Source organism: Chaetura pelagica, unplaced genomic scaffold, assembly GCF_000747805.2.
Source record: "Chaetura pelagica isolate M959 unplaced genomic scaffold, ChaPel_1.0 scaffold79, whole genome shotgun sequence".
NCBI lineage: Eukaryota > Metazoa > Chordata > Aves > Apodiformes > Apodidae > Chaetura > Chaetura pelagica.
In genome coordinates this window covers 5112065-5128888 of record NW_009969339.1, presented here as the reverse complement: position 1 = coordinate 5128888, position 16824 = coordinate 5112065, and the positions used below count along the sequence as shown (strand labels likewise).

Here is a 16824-nt window from a genome sequence, read left to right as displayed (position 1 = left end):
TTGAGTAAGCATCTGCCAGGATTTGTTGCAGACAGCTTTATCTGAATATCTAGAGAGGTTTGTCATAGAATAGTGCCATGGTAGCAGACACCCCTGCTCACAGCCAGCTCCCCGCTGAGCTTGGGGTAGTGGGTTTTGGACTGGCATGTAGGGTTTTTTTTTGTAAAGATCCTCTTCATGCTTTGGAGGGAGGAAACAGAAAAGCTGAAGCGCTATCAAGCTTTTTCACATACCAATTGTAAAAATCTTCCTTGTACCCAAGGCAGTTAGCACTTTCCAGGGGGAGCAGAAGAGGAAAAGGCATGGAATAGCTCTGATCAGATTTATTTCTTTTTTTCTCCTTACTTGATTTTTCATCTTTTCAGCTAAAATGTGAGAAGTTTCAACAGCAACAAACTTTTTCCTCATGCCCAGTAGAAAGACCACATGCTACAATTTGGAGCTAGGACTAGGTGTGGCTTTTACCTGTTTATTTTGACCGTATTAGATAGGAGGTGCAGAAGTCTATAGCAAAGAATTGGGAGTTCTAACACCAAAAATCTTCTTAACTTTCTGTACTTTTAGTACCATCACTTTCTCAAGGACAGACTGAGCCTTGAGTTATGAGCTTGGCAGCTAAAAACAAACTAATCCCCTTTTTTTTTTAAAGACATATTTAAGTGCCATGCAATGGATTTCCTTCTTTTTTGGTCATTTTAACCCTATGCATTTGAAGCCATATTTGCCTGTTTACTAGACACACTGAAGCTGACAAAAAAAATCAGGCTACTTACAAAGGTTGGAGTTGGTGGTTGCTTGTTTCTTAAGGTTGTAAATTGTTTGCCTCAGACTTCAGCACCTCTGCTGGTCCCCTGTGTACAAGGAGGGAATATTTACCAGGAGCACCTCACACGTGCATTTGGAAGATGACCAACTAATTAATGTTTGCTAAACGCTTCATGAACCTCAGGGGAAAACAACTATGGAAAGCAAAGTTTTATTATTGTTGTGGTACTGCACCTAATGTATATAAAATGTTTTCAAGGCATCAGACACTATATAAATGTTGTATGGTATTAAAACTGACCTGCCCTTGTCAGAGCAAATAATAATTACACTGAGTGATGGGACAATCTTGCAGTTCCTTTGCTGGGACTGTTTGCCTGTTTACTAATTCAGAAAAGGTCTCATCCAGCAACTGTTGCAGCCAATGACTTAAGCAGCCACTGGCTCGAGCCCATATTTAAGTATCTGCAGAACTGCAAATTACCAAAGTAATTTATTTTGTGTAAAGCTCTGCTATCCTCATGGCTGGACTGAGCTTTCTGGGGGATATCTCCCCAAACTGCATGCCTGGGCCTGAGTCACCTCTCACTCTGTAAGGCTGCCAAGTTTATGAGGCCATGGAGATGAGGAGCAACTGAAGAAGACCTCACTACATAACACATCTGATAGCCTCTAGTTGCAGCATGAAAAATCATGCTAATGCCTTTCCATATAAATGTAACGTGAGGAAATGAACATTTGATTAAACTAAATACACAAACCTTCTATATGCAAGGCCCTAATTTAGAGCAGTGTCACGTCCATACAGAAAATACTAGCTGGAGAAGGAACGATTAAATGAAATAATCTGGCCCTTATGTGATACCATGAATGTCTCCTGAGAGGGGAAAAAAAATCCCTCCTCTTTATTCCCGTAGATCTGCAGCAACCACCAAGGGACACTTCTATAACAGGAAGGATTAAGTCTTGCACGAACTTCAGTGCTTAATGTGCTTTGGACTGGTGACATGCCCTTTGGACAGACCTACCCCAGTTTTATAATTCTCTTTCTCAGCATTTTGGGCCTCTGGCAATCCTTTCTCCTGTTTAATTTCCTCCTTGCCTCCCTCCCACTGGGATCCTTCACCATTCAGCATTTCTACCACCCAAGTAGAAATTTTGATTGTGTCAGACAAGTGTAGAAAGAGACTTTTGAGCCTTGGTGGCCTGAGGAGAGAACTGAGGGGGATTTCCTGGGGGCTGAGTGGTTTTTAAGGAGGTGAGAAATGAGCAATCTCCTTGCCTCTAATGGGTTTAGCCTGCTACAATGCACAGCCAGGGATTATATCACATCCACAAATATCTGGAGCAAGGCAGGCATAGCATACAGGTAGGGAGACACTTCTGGAGAAGAGCTACTCTTCCCCACCCAACCTACGTTAAAAAAACCCCACACAACAATATAGTGAGGGTACTCGTGTACCTGGCCAGACACTGTCAGCACACTGGGGGCCTGACCCTTCCTTCATGAAGGCCCCAGGCACCCAGTCTCACCCCAGTTAGTTATTTGCTTTTCATTTAAGAGCATCTACTTCTCTTGGCACCAGAATGTGGAACTGGTGGAGCTGGTAAATTTACAAAACCAAGATTGAAATAGATTTTTTTTTTCCTTTCTTTCCATTTGTACCTTGCCTCATAAAGGATTTCCTTAGTGATTTTCTTCTCTTTTCTACCTTTTTTTTTTTTTTTTTTTTTTTTTTTTCCCCAGGTCTTCTACCTGATGGCACTTGTTCTGTTCTTGCTGATCACCATGTGTCAGTAGTAATGTAGGGTTGCAGCTTTTGTGTTTATCTGTTTGGTTTTGGGACTCTGTTTAGTTTCAGGAAGTATTTTTGTCTCAAAAAAAACTTCCTTGTGAACAATGATGCTACAAAGACCTTGATTTAGCACCATGAAAGCTACTGGAGGTGGTGAAGGTCTGTATTCCATAAGGAGCTGAAGTCTTTGATTCAAAAAACAGAGTAACATTAAAGAGAGTCGACACTGGTGTAACCTAATACTTTTTGGCTCTTTCCCCAGCACTATTGGGTATGTACTTACAACCACATTTTCCTCTCCCTTGCACTGATACAATCCCAGGGAGCTGCATGGATTTGCACCAGAGTAGCAGAGGGAATTTGGCTGATTGTAATGTGGTTATCGGGGCATGACTGGTGTCCTGTCCTTTCTCACCACGTCTGAATGTGGTCTCCAAGTCAGCACCTGCCTGTGTTCAGGTGACTTTTGTGGTGATGGACCCAGCAAGAGGGGAATGTGAAGAGTGGAGTTAGGGGAAGTGAGAGGGTAACTGGCAGGTAATGTGAACAAAAAGCTGTAGTGTTAGATTTATTTGGCAGGCAGAGTCTTTAGGAGGAGCTGGGTGGAGTTTATTTGAGATGTCCAAAATTCTGAGTGCTGTTGCAGCTTGGGAAATGCCTCAATGAGTAAAGTAACCCTCCCAAACTCAGTGAGAATCCACAAAGGGTGGGGGTGAGAGCCTTTGTGCTGCATTCCCTTTTGAATGACAACCCAAGCAGATGAGAGAGGTGGCAGGTAACCCATGTGGAATAAAGCAACTAAAGCAAAGCCTGAGAGTAGATGTTGTGCATAGCCTTTGCTTGCTCCTGGGGAAAGAGGCATCAGGGGAGGGAGCTGAAGGCTTGCTTTAATGTTAATTTCTGAGACCATGTGAGAAGGCACAATGCTGAGACCTTAGTGCTACCAAGGCGTGCTGTAAGGATTCAAGAGGAGACATGCTAGGCAGGTCAGGAGGCCTTTTGCTGCTGTATCTTGAACTGGAAGTTAGGCTGCTTGTCCTATATTTCATTCCTGAACCTTGTTCTCAATTCTGCAGCCAAGAATTGAACATTTGCTAGAAGATACCCTTCCTGTAGGCCTCTGTAACTGGAAATGGCCAACAGACAGTTGGTGATTTTAGTTAGGCTCTTCTCTATCTTAAAGTAGTATATCTTAAAACACCACTTTCTGCCATGTCCTGCCTCCTGGGATAAGTGGGTCTCAGGAGCTTCAGGATCCTGTTTCCTCAGCAGCAAGGGCTGGTTCTGCCTGATACCCTGACTTAGAGAGACTTGTCCCTTGACAGGTGCAGTCTAGACCACAGACAGCAGAAAGATTTTGCAGTACATATTGCATGAGGGCTGCTATAAGAATTTTTTTAGTATTTGGTCCACATACTGAGGCTAAAGCCAAGAAATTTTACTCCATCAATTTTGTCCCTATTCTGCTGCCTGGAATTGTAGGGAGGGTTTTGTTTGGTACCCTACAGGCATTCCAGCATGTTGTTGTGGAAGTGGTAAAACATGCAACAAGCTTTCTTTGAGTGAGTTAAAGATAGGTGCATGTTGAACCATCCCATCCCTTTTTCCATTGATCTGTATTTTGAGTGCTGCCTTCTAACCTTTCATTTCTTGATACGGTTGTTAGCAAGGTTGTCACGGGGCAACCCTCACTTGACATAGTTGTCTTGCATTTCTTCCCCTGCTCCCAGGCTGAGCACGAGACAGAGGCTTTTGTGCTGTTAGGGAATGAGTGTTAGGGAATGAGAGGTGACCAAAGAGAGGTCAAAACCTCAGGCAGATTCTTTGATCTGTCAGCAGCTTTTGATCCATCTGATCATGAAACATTATTGACCTGCCTGTGAATCTTAGCTATGGATGTGGCCTGAACTGCTCTTTTGGCAATTTGAAAGAGGGGTGGCTGAGGGTCACTGGGAATGATGCTGGCTTGGTTTTTACTTATTGCCATTATCCAATTGCTATCCAAAGTCTACATTTTAGGGGAGAGCAGATGTGGGCTGTGCAGCTACACATATACAGATAACACATGGATCTGCACTTGAGCAGATCTTCACGTCTTCTCTCCTACCTGGACGCTGTCACAGCCACACCTGCCCATGAGGCATGTGATTTGGATTGCAATTTCTCAGAAACCACAGCCGGTTCAGTCTCAGGCCATGACTCAGCAGCAATAGCTATGAGAAATGTGGTTTCTGCAGCCTTTGCTGCTTCCAAATTGATTTCAGGTGCATGTCACACTCTGTCAGCTACCCAGCATTTTCTCTGATTTTTTTTAATTCCGGCTGATGAGCACCATCAGACCATGACCAACGGGATGAGTGGAAATCTCTTCTTCACTGGTGTGTACTTGGATTACCATCCCCAAAACAGAGGTGGTAGAGGAGGGTCTGTGCCTTGTTCATCAGCTACTTTGTGGAAAAGTTAGTATCTCATCTTAAACTGCTGCTGAAGATGGGTTCATGCTGGACGTTGTATGGAAGCAACTGAGGTGCAGGCATATGTTGCCTTCTGCTGACTTGGCTCTGGTGATGCTAACCACAGCCAGCAAAGAGGAGTGAGCAACTGGGAACAGTAACATCTCAAACTGCAGCAGAATGATTGGCCAGACCTCTCCTGTCAGCACTTGGATTCCTTTGGTGTTCATTGAGGAATTAAAAGTTAACTGTGGGTGGTGGCAAAAAATAGGTTTGCCTGCCTAGAAAATGCTAAAGCCAATACTGAAAAGCAGAGGTGGACCTGAAGACACTTATCTCTCTTGGAATTTATATGGGGATTAAAACAAGCATCCTTCTTGTAGTACATAGGGAATTTTATAATCACTGCTGGTATTTTACCTCAGGGTATTCTGTGGGGTGAAGATTTAATTTTTCTACCTCTTATGAAGGAATAGAGGCCTAGGACTTGCTGTCAGTTATAAACTAGAACTAGATGCTTTCTGGGACTCAGAAGTGATTGAATGGTCTGAGATGGGTGAGGGTGTACCACCACACCTCCAGAAATCAAACATGGGAGACACGCATGTAGAGAAATGCCACAAGATGTTACATGGCCATTTCACTTCGATGTCAACAAGAAAAGATGCTACAAGGCTGTCCAACGCATTAGACAAAATGCTGTGCACAGCAGTGGCTACAAAATTAAGATACAGGGTGTTTTATTACATGCAATGTGGTGCCTCCTTTCCACTCCCGCATCTTTACTTGTTACAGAAAAGAATAACTTTCTTAATGAAAAAACACCCAGTCTTGAGTAAGAGGCAATGTAAATGTTTTTTTCTTTGCAAGGGGTTAAAGTGGCATCTTTGCACAACACCACCCTCCATCTCAGCAAAACTGCCAGCAGTTGAAAGATATAAATAGGGATATTTAGGGTGAAAATCATATTTAGGTTCCTTTGAAATGTGCTTGGCTAAAGAAATATTTTGAAGAGAGGGAGTGGAAAAACAAATGGAAAATATTTTCTTTGAAAGGGAAAAAAAAGCAACAAACTGTCCTTCCTAAATAGAGATACTTGGCTGGTATGTAATTTACACAGCCATAGGTCAGACCTTGCAAACAACTACTAAATTAAGTCCAGCTACTTTGATACTAAAAGCATGGAAGAGCCAATAATTAAGTTGCATCAGATGTAGGAAATGACTGATGTGTCTGCCATGCTCACGATAGCAGAGTTCACTGTGCTGCCATTTGACCGACCCCTTTTACTTTATGTAAGCAAAAAGAATTTTCTTCTAAGGAAAATCAGCTGCTTTTGCACCTTAGTTTTGTTTTCTGAACTGCTAATCCCCTGAAGGTACAGAAGCTATTTGAAAGAGAAAATCAAAGCTCCCATAATTTAGTGTTATATTATTTGTTGATGTATGGTTTGATTTAGTGGCTACTTATTATATCAGGTTACCATATAATTATCTTAATTATTGACTCCAGAAGTAAGTAGAGGGATTATGAGACAGACAGGAAGGCCCAGTGGAAAGACCACAGCTCAGAGAATCGAACACATCACGGTGAGCTCCTGGCTCCACCATTCATTTACTCTGAGCCTGAACTCTTCCCCCAGCCCGCCTGGCCATGAGAGCAAGAGGGATTGCAAGGACAGCACTCAGATGCTGACCCAGGATTCAGAGAGATGCAGGAGAGCAGTATAAAAAGCACACAGGAAAGTTCTGAAAGAGATGTAAAATTAGCAAAAGAAAAATTACTACACACCACAGCAGGCATTTGCATTGAAGCATGGAACACTAATGTGGTCACAAAGAAGTGTCGTTTTGCCTGACATTTGAGTCTGATCACTGTTCATTTCCAGCCTCTTCTACTGATTTCCTGTGTGAAATCAGGTAGCCCTCAGATCCCTTCCTGCAAAACAAGGATTATAAAAATCATCCTCCTGTCTTTGGTTTTAGCAACTGAAATTATTGTGCCACAGCTCCTTCTCACACAGCCTTTAGCTGAGGTTCTCATTGTGGCCATTTGTGACTTTTAGTCTCCTAGTCCTTTGACCAAAGCCAAAGGTTTGAGTTAGCAGTTACTACTGCAATATAAAAGGTTGTCAGTGCAGGCTCTGCTTCCTGTATTGATAATATTTTACATACAGTGACAATATACTTCATCTGTTGACAAGCTGAGTTGCCTCTTTTTCCCTAAGAGACGAGCAGACACACTGGTTCTGCTCAGCCTGTGCAAATTACTTTCTCTGATTTTGCTTTTCTTTCATGAGCCAAAAAATGGGGATAATAGAATGTATCTATTTCCTTCCTAGAAAAGATCAGTTAATGTGAAATGGTGCATGGTGGCTTAGTGCTGAATAAGTGGGATACTCTAATCCAGCAAGGTATACTCATTCTATTGTACGCCTTTTCTGCATACCATCTGGAGTTGTTCTCTGCCTAGTATTTTCAGTATGTACCATATGTTTTTGCATGAAAATTCAATAAAATATGCATTATACATGAAAAGTGCTGTAGTAAATAAAGGAAGGACGGAATCCAGCCCCCTTTGTGAACGGCAGGGGCCCCAAATCTTCATAAAAGGTTTAGTCTAGTCTGACGTCTGTGCTTTTCTCCAATTTACTCTGTGTCAGTCTTTAGGAGATGCTCTAATTTAAAACAAAACTCTTTCCTGATGAGGTTATTAGATGTACTTTGTCTGCCCTCTGCTGAGAGCACTGAATAAGACAGGGAAAATGTCTATTTTCCAAGGAAAGTAACAGTGGGAGAAATCCTCCATCCATGCTCTGAGTCGTGTCACTGCTGCTAGCGGTTGTCCTCAGTTTGGTGCCTCTCACTGTTTGCTGCTTGTCAGAGGGCAAAGTCTTCTGAGCTACAGCCCTCTTTGGGTCTTATTGCCCACCACTTGTTGCCAAGGGCCAGGTGGTTTTGTACACTTACGGAAATGTGGGGTCAGGCATTGCCTGCCATGCAAAATTCAACTGCATCAGCCAAGAGGTGGCCATGGGAGAAAGCAGGATTCTCTCTCTGAACATTATTGCAGTCCTGCTGGGTGGGATTTGAGCTCTACCTCAGTCCCCCTCTACTCAGCAGAGCATTTCTCCACTGCATACCATTCCTCCTCGGGGTGCTAGTTTCTTCCAGTCCAATCTCCTAGCCCTCCATGGGCATTGCAGCACTAGCACTTTGCTTTCTTTATATAGCTGGGAAAGGGCAAAGGGTTTGCTCCAACATCAACACGAGTAATCAAAGGACTTGCCATTTCTTGTGAACAAAGTGTTCCTGGTCTGCCCCCCATCTTGTCTTTGGGAAAAAAAGAAGGGTCCTGTGCAGATTTTAGTGCGTATATAAAACAAGCACTCTGTTGTAGTTATTAATGCTCTCTGTAATGCCCTGGTTTTAATACTTCCTAGCAAGTTGATTTATTATTATATCTTCAGCTGGGCTGTGCACCAAAGCATTTTGACGATGGAAGGAATGTTATACACACATTTAATTACTGCCCACATTTTTGTATAATTTTATCATTTACTGTTTTAGATGAGACATCAAGTTCTTCTGCAGGAAAAATGCCCAGTAAAAACAAATTATTTAAAAGCTAGTCTGAGATGTGTTTGGCACTTAAATGTGAGAAAATAGAATTGTTCCTTTCTTCCTGCCTTTTCAGATGGTCCCCGATTGCCAAAATGTGCAAGGACTTCCTTATCTGGACATGGTGATTGCAGAGACATTGCGCATGTACCCACCTGCGTTCAGGTATCATTTTTTTCCCCCTTCTGATTCCCAATGATAGATCCCTAGCTCTATAAAATGGAAATCTGCTGTTGGAAGAGAAGTGTGCCCTTGGTCTCAGTGCCAATATCTATACCACTTGTGCATTTGAAAGATATATTGTGGCTTTTGAAGAAAAAAACAACTGACTAATACTGGTATTTCTAAGGCAGTTTTTTACAAGAGATATTGACCATTCCTCACATCCTCCAAGGTTAGAGGATGGAACCATTTTGCAGCAGGACGGACTATAGAAAGGCAGGTGCTGCTGCTTCCATATGTCTGGGGATATAGAGGAATGGAGCAAAGACCTACCCTGGCCTGTTGGTCATTAAGGCCCTGATCTGTGGAAGGGCTGCAGGTTCAGAAAGCTGTATTTTACATATGTGTTCAACTTGGCCCCCTACTGTTTTGCACTTAGGACTGTATAATACTAATATAGCTAAGCTAATGGCTACATCCATTAAATTTCAAAAGTTTTGCCCCAAGTCACACAAGACTAATTTTACTAAGTTACATTGATTAATTGAAAGCGAAGGGTAAAGAAATTAGAAAACCAAGTGACAAATTTCCATGTTATCATAAGCATTAATGCAAAAGTTAAGAATGGAACTTTTTAAAGTGGTCAGCCAGTTGCACTGCTTCTTGTGAAGCCAGAAGAAAAATTCAGAAGACGGGAAAGGAATTAAAACTGAGCTTGCTATGACAGTCTTTGCAAAATTTACTCCATGATAGCGAGTACCTTAAAATAAAAAGCTTAAAATCATATTCTCTTTTATGTGTTTATAAAGATCAGACATTGAGATTTTTCCATTGATATCTGCAGGATTGTCCAGAGAGTAAATGTCAAAGATACTTGCTCCTGGATGAGATGAGAAGGCTTTACTATGTTATACATGGTACATAAGTAGACATTATTTTGCTAGCTAAAGTGTCAGGGATCTTTGAGTTTCAGCTGAAACACTGGGAAACAATCAATGTTTCCCAGATGGGAAACAGAATCAGAATAGAGCCAAGTTGTTCTGAAGTTTTGCTTGGTGTTGTCGGTGGTGTTTATTGATCTGGCTTTTAGTCTGATGGATGTGGAATGGATAGGACAGCCCAGTGCCTCAGAAAGATGCTAATTGCCTATGACAAAGAAAATGTTGAGTTAGGGGAAAATTCAGTAGCAATCAAGCTTATTATAGAATGAGGTTGTTGTTTTGTTGTTGGTTTGCTTTGCTTTGCTTTTTTTGCATTTTTTGTTTTGTTGTTGTTGTTGTTTTTAATGAACTTACTAGCCAGAGAACTTTCTTCCTCAGAACTCATTTCCACAATCACCAAATTCATGTAAGGATGAGAATGATGGCTTGTCAATGTGTATTTTAGTATACCAGTGTTTTGTTCTAGGTTTGCAGCTTGTTATTTATTTGTCTATGAGAAAGAGAGAGATGGGTGACAGCAAGGAAAGACTGTGTTCCTGTAATGATACCAGACTGACAGCCCTGAAACTGAAATCTTTGTTCAACTTCTCAGGCACAATGCAGGGAGCAGCCACGGAGCTCCTGCATGTTGTCTGGCCTCTGTATTCCCAGTGGGTGCCAGTCAACAGCTCCCAGGCTGAGTTAGCAGGGCACCCACCTGGGTCTGGGCTGGTTTGGGGTCTGTAACAACCATCCAAGCACCAAAAGATCTGGATCAGGATCTGCCAGCATGCTTTCCCACCCACACACCATTTTTTATAAGGTTTACAAACCCAAGCTCAGCTTTGACAGGTGGCTTTTCTCAGTCTTGATGCCACAATGAGGTTCCTAAGGACAGTCCTACTCTGTCACTTGTCACCACAGGGTGGGAGGAAACTGGAGAGTTTTGTTGCTAACATCATGCATGTCTTTGATGAGTCTGTGTGAAATGCAGTTTTCCAAGGCTTGTGAACTAGTTGTATTTCTGAAGCAACAGCAGAACACTTAGCTGTTCATTAAAAGCATTAAAAGCTTCCCTTTCATTAAAAGCATCCCTTGCTAAGTTTTAGGTCCTTTCCCAATGTGAGGGAGCTTCTCAAATAAGTCCAAAACCTCTATTTAATTTAATTTTTTCTGAGGGCAAACTGGCATAGTCATTCTGCCAGTTATTAGAGATGACTGACACATTTCATTTTCAGTTTTCATTAAAAATTAGTCTAAACCAACATCAGCAGCAAAATTGCAGTATGACAGTTAATGTTTTGGAAAACCATAAGCAACCAGAAATGTTTTAATGTGGAAAAGGGCAAAAGTTAGTCAGCTGGGTTGGAGCTGTGTGCCTCTAGATGGAGATGATTGTAACCTGAGAAGACAGTAGCATCAGCAACAGTTGCTGTATTTATCTTCAGGGTGTTACTCCTGAAATTGCAGGGTCAGTCCAGCTGAAGAGATGGGCTTTTATGGTTCCCCTCCTGCTGTCTTTTTACCTTCATTAATGATCTGGGACACATGACACCTTCTGTTGTAGGTTCACCCGGGAAGCAGCTAAAGACTGCATAGTGCTGGGGCAGCGTATTCCGGCTGGGGCCGTCATTGAAACTGCAGTGGGACATCTCCACCACAACCCTGAGTTCTGGCCAGATCCTGAGAAGTTCATTCCTGAGAGGTATGTGGTGTAGTGCTTTTCATTCTTAGGCTGAAGTCCTTATCTGTGCCTGTTTAGCTCAACAACCTGTCTTAAATGCTGTTCCATGCATTAGGGTGGACACAGGACTCCAGCCTGTCCAGTGGAGACACCAGATCCTGCTACTCTTTCATAGCCACAGTCACCCACTATTCACCCCAAGCAGTATTCCCACTAAGAGGAGCACAGTTTAATTATATCATAAAAGATGTAATTTCTACCAAATTAGACAAGTGGTGATAGTGGTGCCTCCCACAGAAGGTGCACGGTTTGGCCAAGGTTGAAATGTGGTGCAGCTTTTCAGACTTGTTTCCAAATCAGATGTTGCAAATAGTGTCTACTATGGATACAGAAGTTCTGAAGTTGAGATGTTATATTCACTGACATGGAGGTACCCAGGAAAATTGTGAAGACTATGGGTGCTTTAGAGCAGCCTTTTCACCTAAGACCTTTTAACTGTGTGGGTACACTATGAGTGGGGAACCTACCTCAGCTTCCATGGGAAATTTGCTCTCTCTCCATAAATTAGAATCCTGTATTTTTAGCTCTGCCTGGGCAGATGTACTTTGACATAGAGCACTTATTCTCTTCAACTGGAAGAGGGCACTGCAAGTTGTGGTTTTGTAACTATCTTAACAGCTGCTGAACTGAGCTCACAGGGAGAGTTTCAGCCTGATGTGGTGCTGTGCAGAAGCACAGTTTTGTGCAGCTGCATTTTAGGCTGTTCTGTGGTCAGCTGCATTTTAAGCTACCAATATATTGAAGTCTACTAAGAAAAAAAGTCCATGCTCCACAAACAACAGAGTGTGAGGCATGCAACCCAGAACCATCTTTGCCCTTAAGACCACACATAGATAGTGTAGGTGGATTTGCACAATGCTCCTTCCGTAACAAATCTTGGCACAGGCTCTATCAATCAGCCATCTTAGGCCATGAAGAAGAGCAATGCCAAGGTTAGAGAAGTTCAGAGCTTTTGCTGGGGAGGAATGTTAGCAATAACTGTATGTCTTGGGATGTTGGGTTTTTTTAGCAACACGTACCTAGAAATGTCTTAATTGTTTGTTGACCACTTCAACAGCAGTACAAAAGCACACCACAGGGTAAAATAGATAGTGGGGGCTGCAGTCCCCTGGGCTCAGATGATGTTGTTTGTTACGAATCTGAGATTAATGCCCTTTTGAAATTTCTCTGAGGAATTTCCAACACTCTTCCCACTTTGTATCAGTTGGTAAAGTTAGTAAAAATTATAAAAGAATAGCTTAACAATAAACAAATTAATTTAGCAACAGCCTTTTTTACCCATAATATTTTGTTTTGAATTCTATCTCAGGAATAATACATGGGATACTCTGAATTTATCAGGACGATATATGGGGGTGAGCAAGTCAAGAACTGCATTAACTTGTTTGTATGGGATATGCAAAGGTGCTCAATACATGAGTTAATGGTCCTTCAATCTCCAATTATGGACTTTTATCATACTTTCTGCAGTAGTAACCCAATCTTAATTGGGATATTTAAATATGGGATGAGGTTGGCAGCAATACACAATATTATTTTTTCCCCAAATCTCAAAATAACCTGTATTAACTCCATCTCTTTCTATCCTGCATGAATTTTCTGTGTCTTAGCAGTCTAAAGTTCTTGCAAACGGTATCCAAACAGATGAGAGATTTTCAGGGATGACCCTGTACATGAAGGACAGAAACTTTATCCACATACAGAACCAGAAAAGTATACCTATACTTCCAGAACAGCTCCAAATGCCTTATGGCATGGGAGGACTATGTAGATTTCCAGGGTAATGCCATTGCTGTATAGTTTTGCTTGTTTTAAGGAACCACTCAGCACAGGTCAGGATGAGCCCCACCTTGCTGATTAGGTATTGGCCTTGACTCAAACTCTGTGCTCCTGCCTGTACATATTCTGTGCAGTATACAGTATACTGTGCAGTATATCTTTGCACATATTGACACACAGATTTTACTTTTTTTTTTTTTTCCTTGGACTGCTGTTCAAATAAGAATTTTGTTTCCTTCTTTGTGGGGAAAAAAGAAAGGCTAATTTCTGGTGGGTTGATCAGGTACTTTAAAGCTAGCTAGTTGATGCAGATCTGCATACAGATTGCCACGTTATTCAGTCTTTTTAACTGGACTGAGGTACTGAGCTCTACAACCAGAACTGTCTGCAGTTTCAGTGTTTCCCAACTGGGAACCTAGTCTCTCTGGGCCAAGAGCAGAAAGAAGGGCTGTACTGAATTGTAATGACTCTCTTCCATGGCCTGTCCAATCCCATGAGATTTCATCTCCCCTTGCAAGCTTCAAAGAGAAATTCCCATTGATCTGCAGCTGCTGTGCACAGCAGGGAAGCGCTGTTGCTGTGTGTTTAGTCCACATTGCAGCCTGTAAATTTCCATTTAGCTGTAATTTCTCCCTCCTAGATGCAAAGGTCTACACAGCTAGCATGTCTGCACCTGAAATTATCATTCTTCTGAGCATGGTCATCAAATGAAGGCAAGTCATTAAAGACAGATTGGAAGTAATACTAATGTATTACTGATGTCCTCTCCTGGAATCACCAGCTGACAAAAGCTGATGGCCATAAATCAATTAACTGTTTACTTAAGAGTGACAGCCTCATCAGGATATAATCTATCAATAGTCCCCTTGACCTCTGCATTAAGTCCAATTGAAATAACTATATTTCGAGATGTAAATGAAGAGCATGGAATTAGGAGCAAAAAAACAGTTCTTGAAGCAGTTTCCATCTTTGCACCTTCTAGGTTTACAGAGGAGGCCAAGAAGGAACGACATCCCTTTGCATACCTGCCTTTTGGTGCTGGACCCCGTGGCTGCATTGGCATGAAAATGGGTTTGCTGGAGACAAAAATTACTCTGTTGAGGATTTTGCAGAAGTTTCAATTTAAAACCTGCGCAGAGACTGAGGTTAGTACATCCTGAGGCTTAAAGACCACACTTGTCAACTTCAGGGAATTGACAGTGTGTCCTGACAGAAAGACTTGTCTTTGTCACTTTCTTTTCATTTGACAAAACTGCTCAAGCCAATTCCATAATAAGGAGGGACATGGGGACTGGATTGCATGTTGTAATCAAGATGTGATTTAACCTTTATGATTTTTCCATCAAAAGGAACAGTTACAAAGCCCTGTCTTAGTGAAGAGCAGTGTAGCAAAATGACAGACAAAATACCTTGATTTATGCTGGGTGAGAACAGGTGTACCTCTTTAATGGGATCTCAGCACTCTAGTATATGCCTATTGCTATATACATTGCACCTGCACTCAGCAGCTCTAGAATTTACGGAGTTAATTTCTTTCTGTTCAGTTCTACAGTATGCTTGGGCAACCACTGCCTCAGCCTCTGGCTGTAAATTCTCTTTAATATAATACTACCACAGCTGACTGTAAAACAAGTACTTTACAGCCTCCACAGTAATCCTGGTATGAACTGATCCCCCAGCAAAAATGTCTGTCTGTATGTGGGGTTGTTATACACACATACACAAATACATACAACTGTACATAAGGTGTTATTTTTTCTTCCAGATTCCTTTGCAGCTGAAATCAAAAGCCACACTTGGACCAAAAAATGGAGTCTACATTATCCTAGAATCTCGTTAAAAGAAAATATGCATCTTAAGCCTCCTGGGATGGGACCCCTTGTTCAGTCACTCACTGGGTATAATTTTTTTCACAACCCCAAAGACAGGGAGGAGCCTAAGTCCCACTGATGGTCAGTAGGTACAGGTTCACTACCCTCCTGTGGGAGATCCTCCAGTCACTTTTAAAAATGAGATGTGGGCTCCACAGTCTTTTTGGTGGTTTTCAAATTGCTGTGAACAGTATCTGTAAAGAAGCATCCCACTTTCACTTGCTTTCCTACATTACACTTCTTTTCACTCCTCTTTGGGAATGCTTTCTTCATGCTCAAGTTCAATAAATGGAGCATATGTTGAGTGCACACGTAATTTACAATAGGTTTTAATTACAATTCATTATCTCACACATCCTTCTTATGCACTTATAAGTCTCTACTCCAGCAAAAGCCCCTGAAGAACCACCATTATAGCAGACAACCTGTATTTTATCATAAGCCCTGCTAAAAATCAGAGCTGTTTCCTGCACAATGCTTAATATCTCCCTGTACCTGTAAAGTGGAAGCAGTTGCACCTTCTTCATTCTTCTTAAGTTACTTGAAATGCAATTAGATTAACTATTTGCACTTGGCACATTGCTTCAACATGACTGAAAACGAATGAAGCTTGTTTGCCAGTTAAATTTGAGTAGCTAAGACCAAAGAAATGAGGAGACAGCCATTTATGCTGGCTACTGAACTGCTGTTGGAAAGGTGGAGAAAAAGAAGGTACAAATTGAAGGAAAGCAGGGAGACTGGAGAAAATTGATGAGTAATCTGATGGTGTTGGTACAACATCTTCTTCATGTTGAAACTTTTCCTTTCCAAGCACTGCAGCTGGCACCATCCTTGTCCTGCATGCACTAAAGCAAATGACAAGGGAGTGGGATCCAGGATCATCAGTCCCAGCAACTCTCTTGTTTCCTTATGTGATCCTGGAATAGGTCACAACCCAAGTGGCTCACTCCACTCAGGAAGGAACTTGCCTAATTGCCAGCTGTAGCAGCACCATTGATCCACCCATGCTGCATGACTGTGCACACACTTCTTCACAGCCAAAGCAGCCATGCACTTCCACTCTTCACATTCCCTCAGTGCTTTTTCCTACAAAGCCCTTCAGTCACCACACAGCTAGTGAAGCATCCCACAGATTTCCTTCAGTGGGCACCACAAGCTGGTTGGCTGTGCAAGAAAACCATGAGAAGAGATGGGAGATGGTCTCAGTGTCCTTATTGTTCCTTTTTTTTTTTTTGAAGTTTTTATGATTACCAAAAATTCTTACAGCACCATACATATATAGAAGCACATTTTGATTCTTTGCAAGTGTTGACCTGCCTGCTCAAGATTTCTTTAGGTACAGCATCTCTTGGTTGTATGCACAGAGAAGTGTCATGGCAGCAGGAGGGAGAGGCTGACTGCTCAGTTTCACTGCAAAGATTGCTGGAAGGAGCCATCTGCTCACTGAACCCTAGTTAGTTCCATAGTTTCTCTCCAGCAAGCACCTTTTGCTGCCTTCTTCCCACATGCTGCCTTAACACTGATCAAATTACCATATCTAGCTCCTGGAAGATTTTGTCTCTCTCTCATGGGATTTTTAAAATATTTTTTTCTATTCAAAGCGGAACTGTACAGGTAATAGTGGTGAGGGACTGACCTGGCAGTCTTGGAATTGTGCCTGTTTCCATGGAGGATCTCTGGCATGCAAAGTAGAAGTGTCCTGTTACAGAAACAC

The 16824-nt window shown here is 42.0% G+C and overlaps 1 protein-coding gene across 1 annotated transcript in view; it reads left to right on the top strand.

Moving 5' to 3' along the window:
* The window catches only part of TBXAS1 (thromboxane A synthase 1 (platelet)), a 237595-nt gene extending 222281 nt beyond the window's left edge, over positions 1–15314 (top strand). The window contains exons 10-13 of the mRNA XM_010005809.1: positions 8711–8799; positions 11284–11421; positions 14222–14384; positions 15005–15314. Coding sequence (XP_010004111.1) covers positions 8711–8799; positions 11284–11421; positions 14222–14384; positions 15005–15079 — 465 coding nt within the window. The 3' untranslated portion in view covers positions 15080–15314. The remainder of the gene's footprint in view (positions 1–8710; positions 8800–11283; positions 11422–14221; positions 14385–15004) is intronic.
* The last annotated feature ends 1510 nt before the right edge of the window (positions 15315–16824 follow it).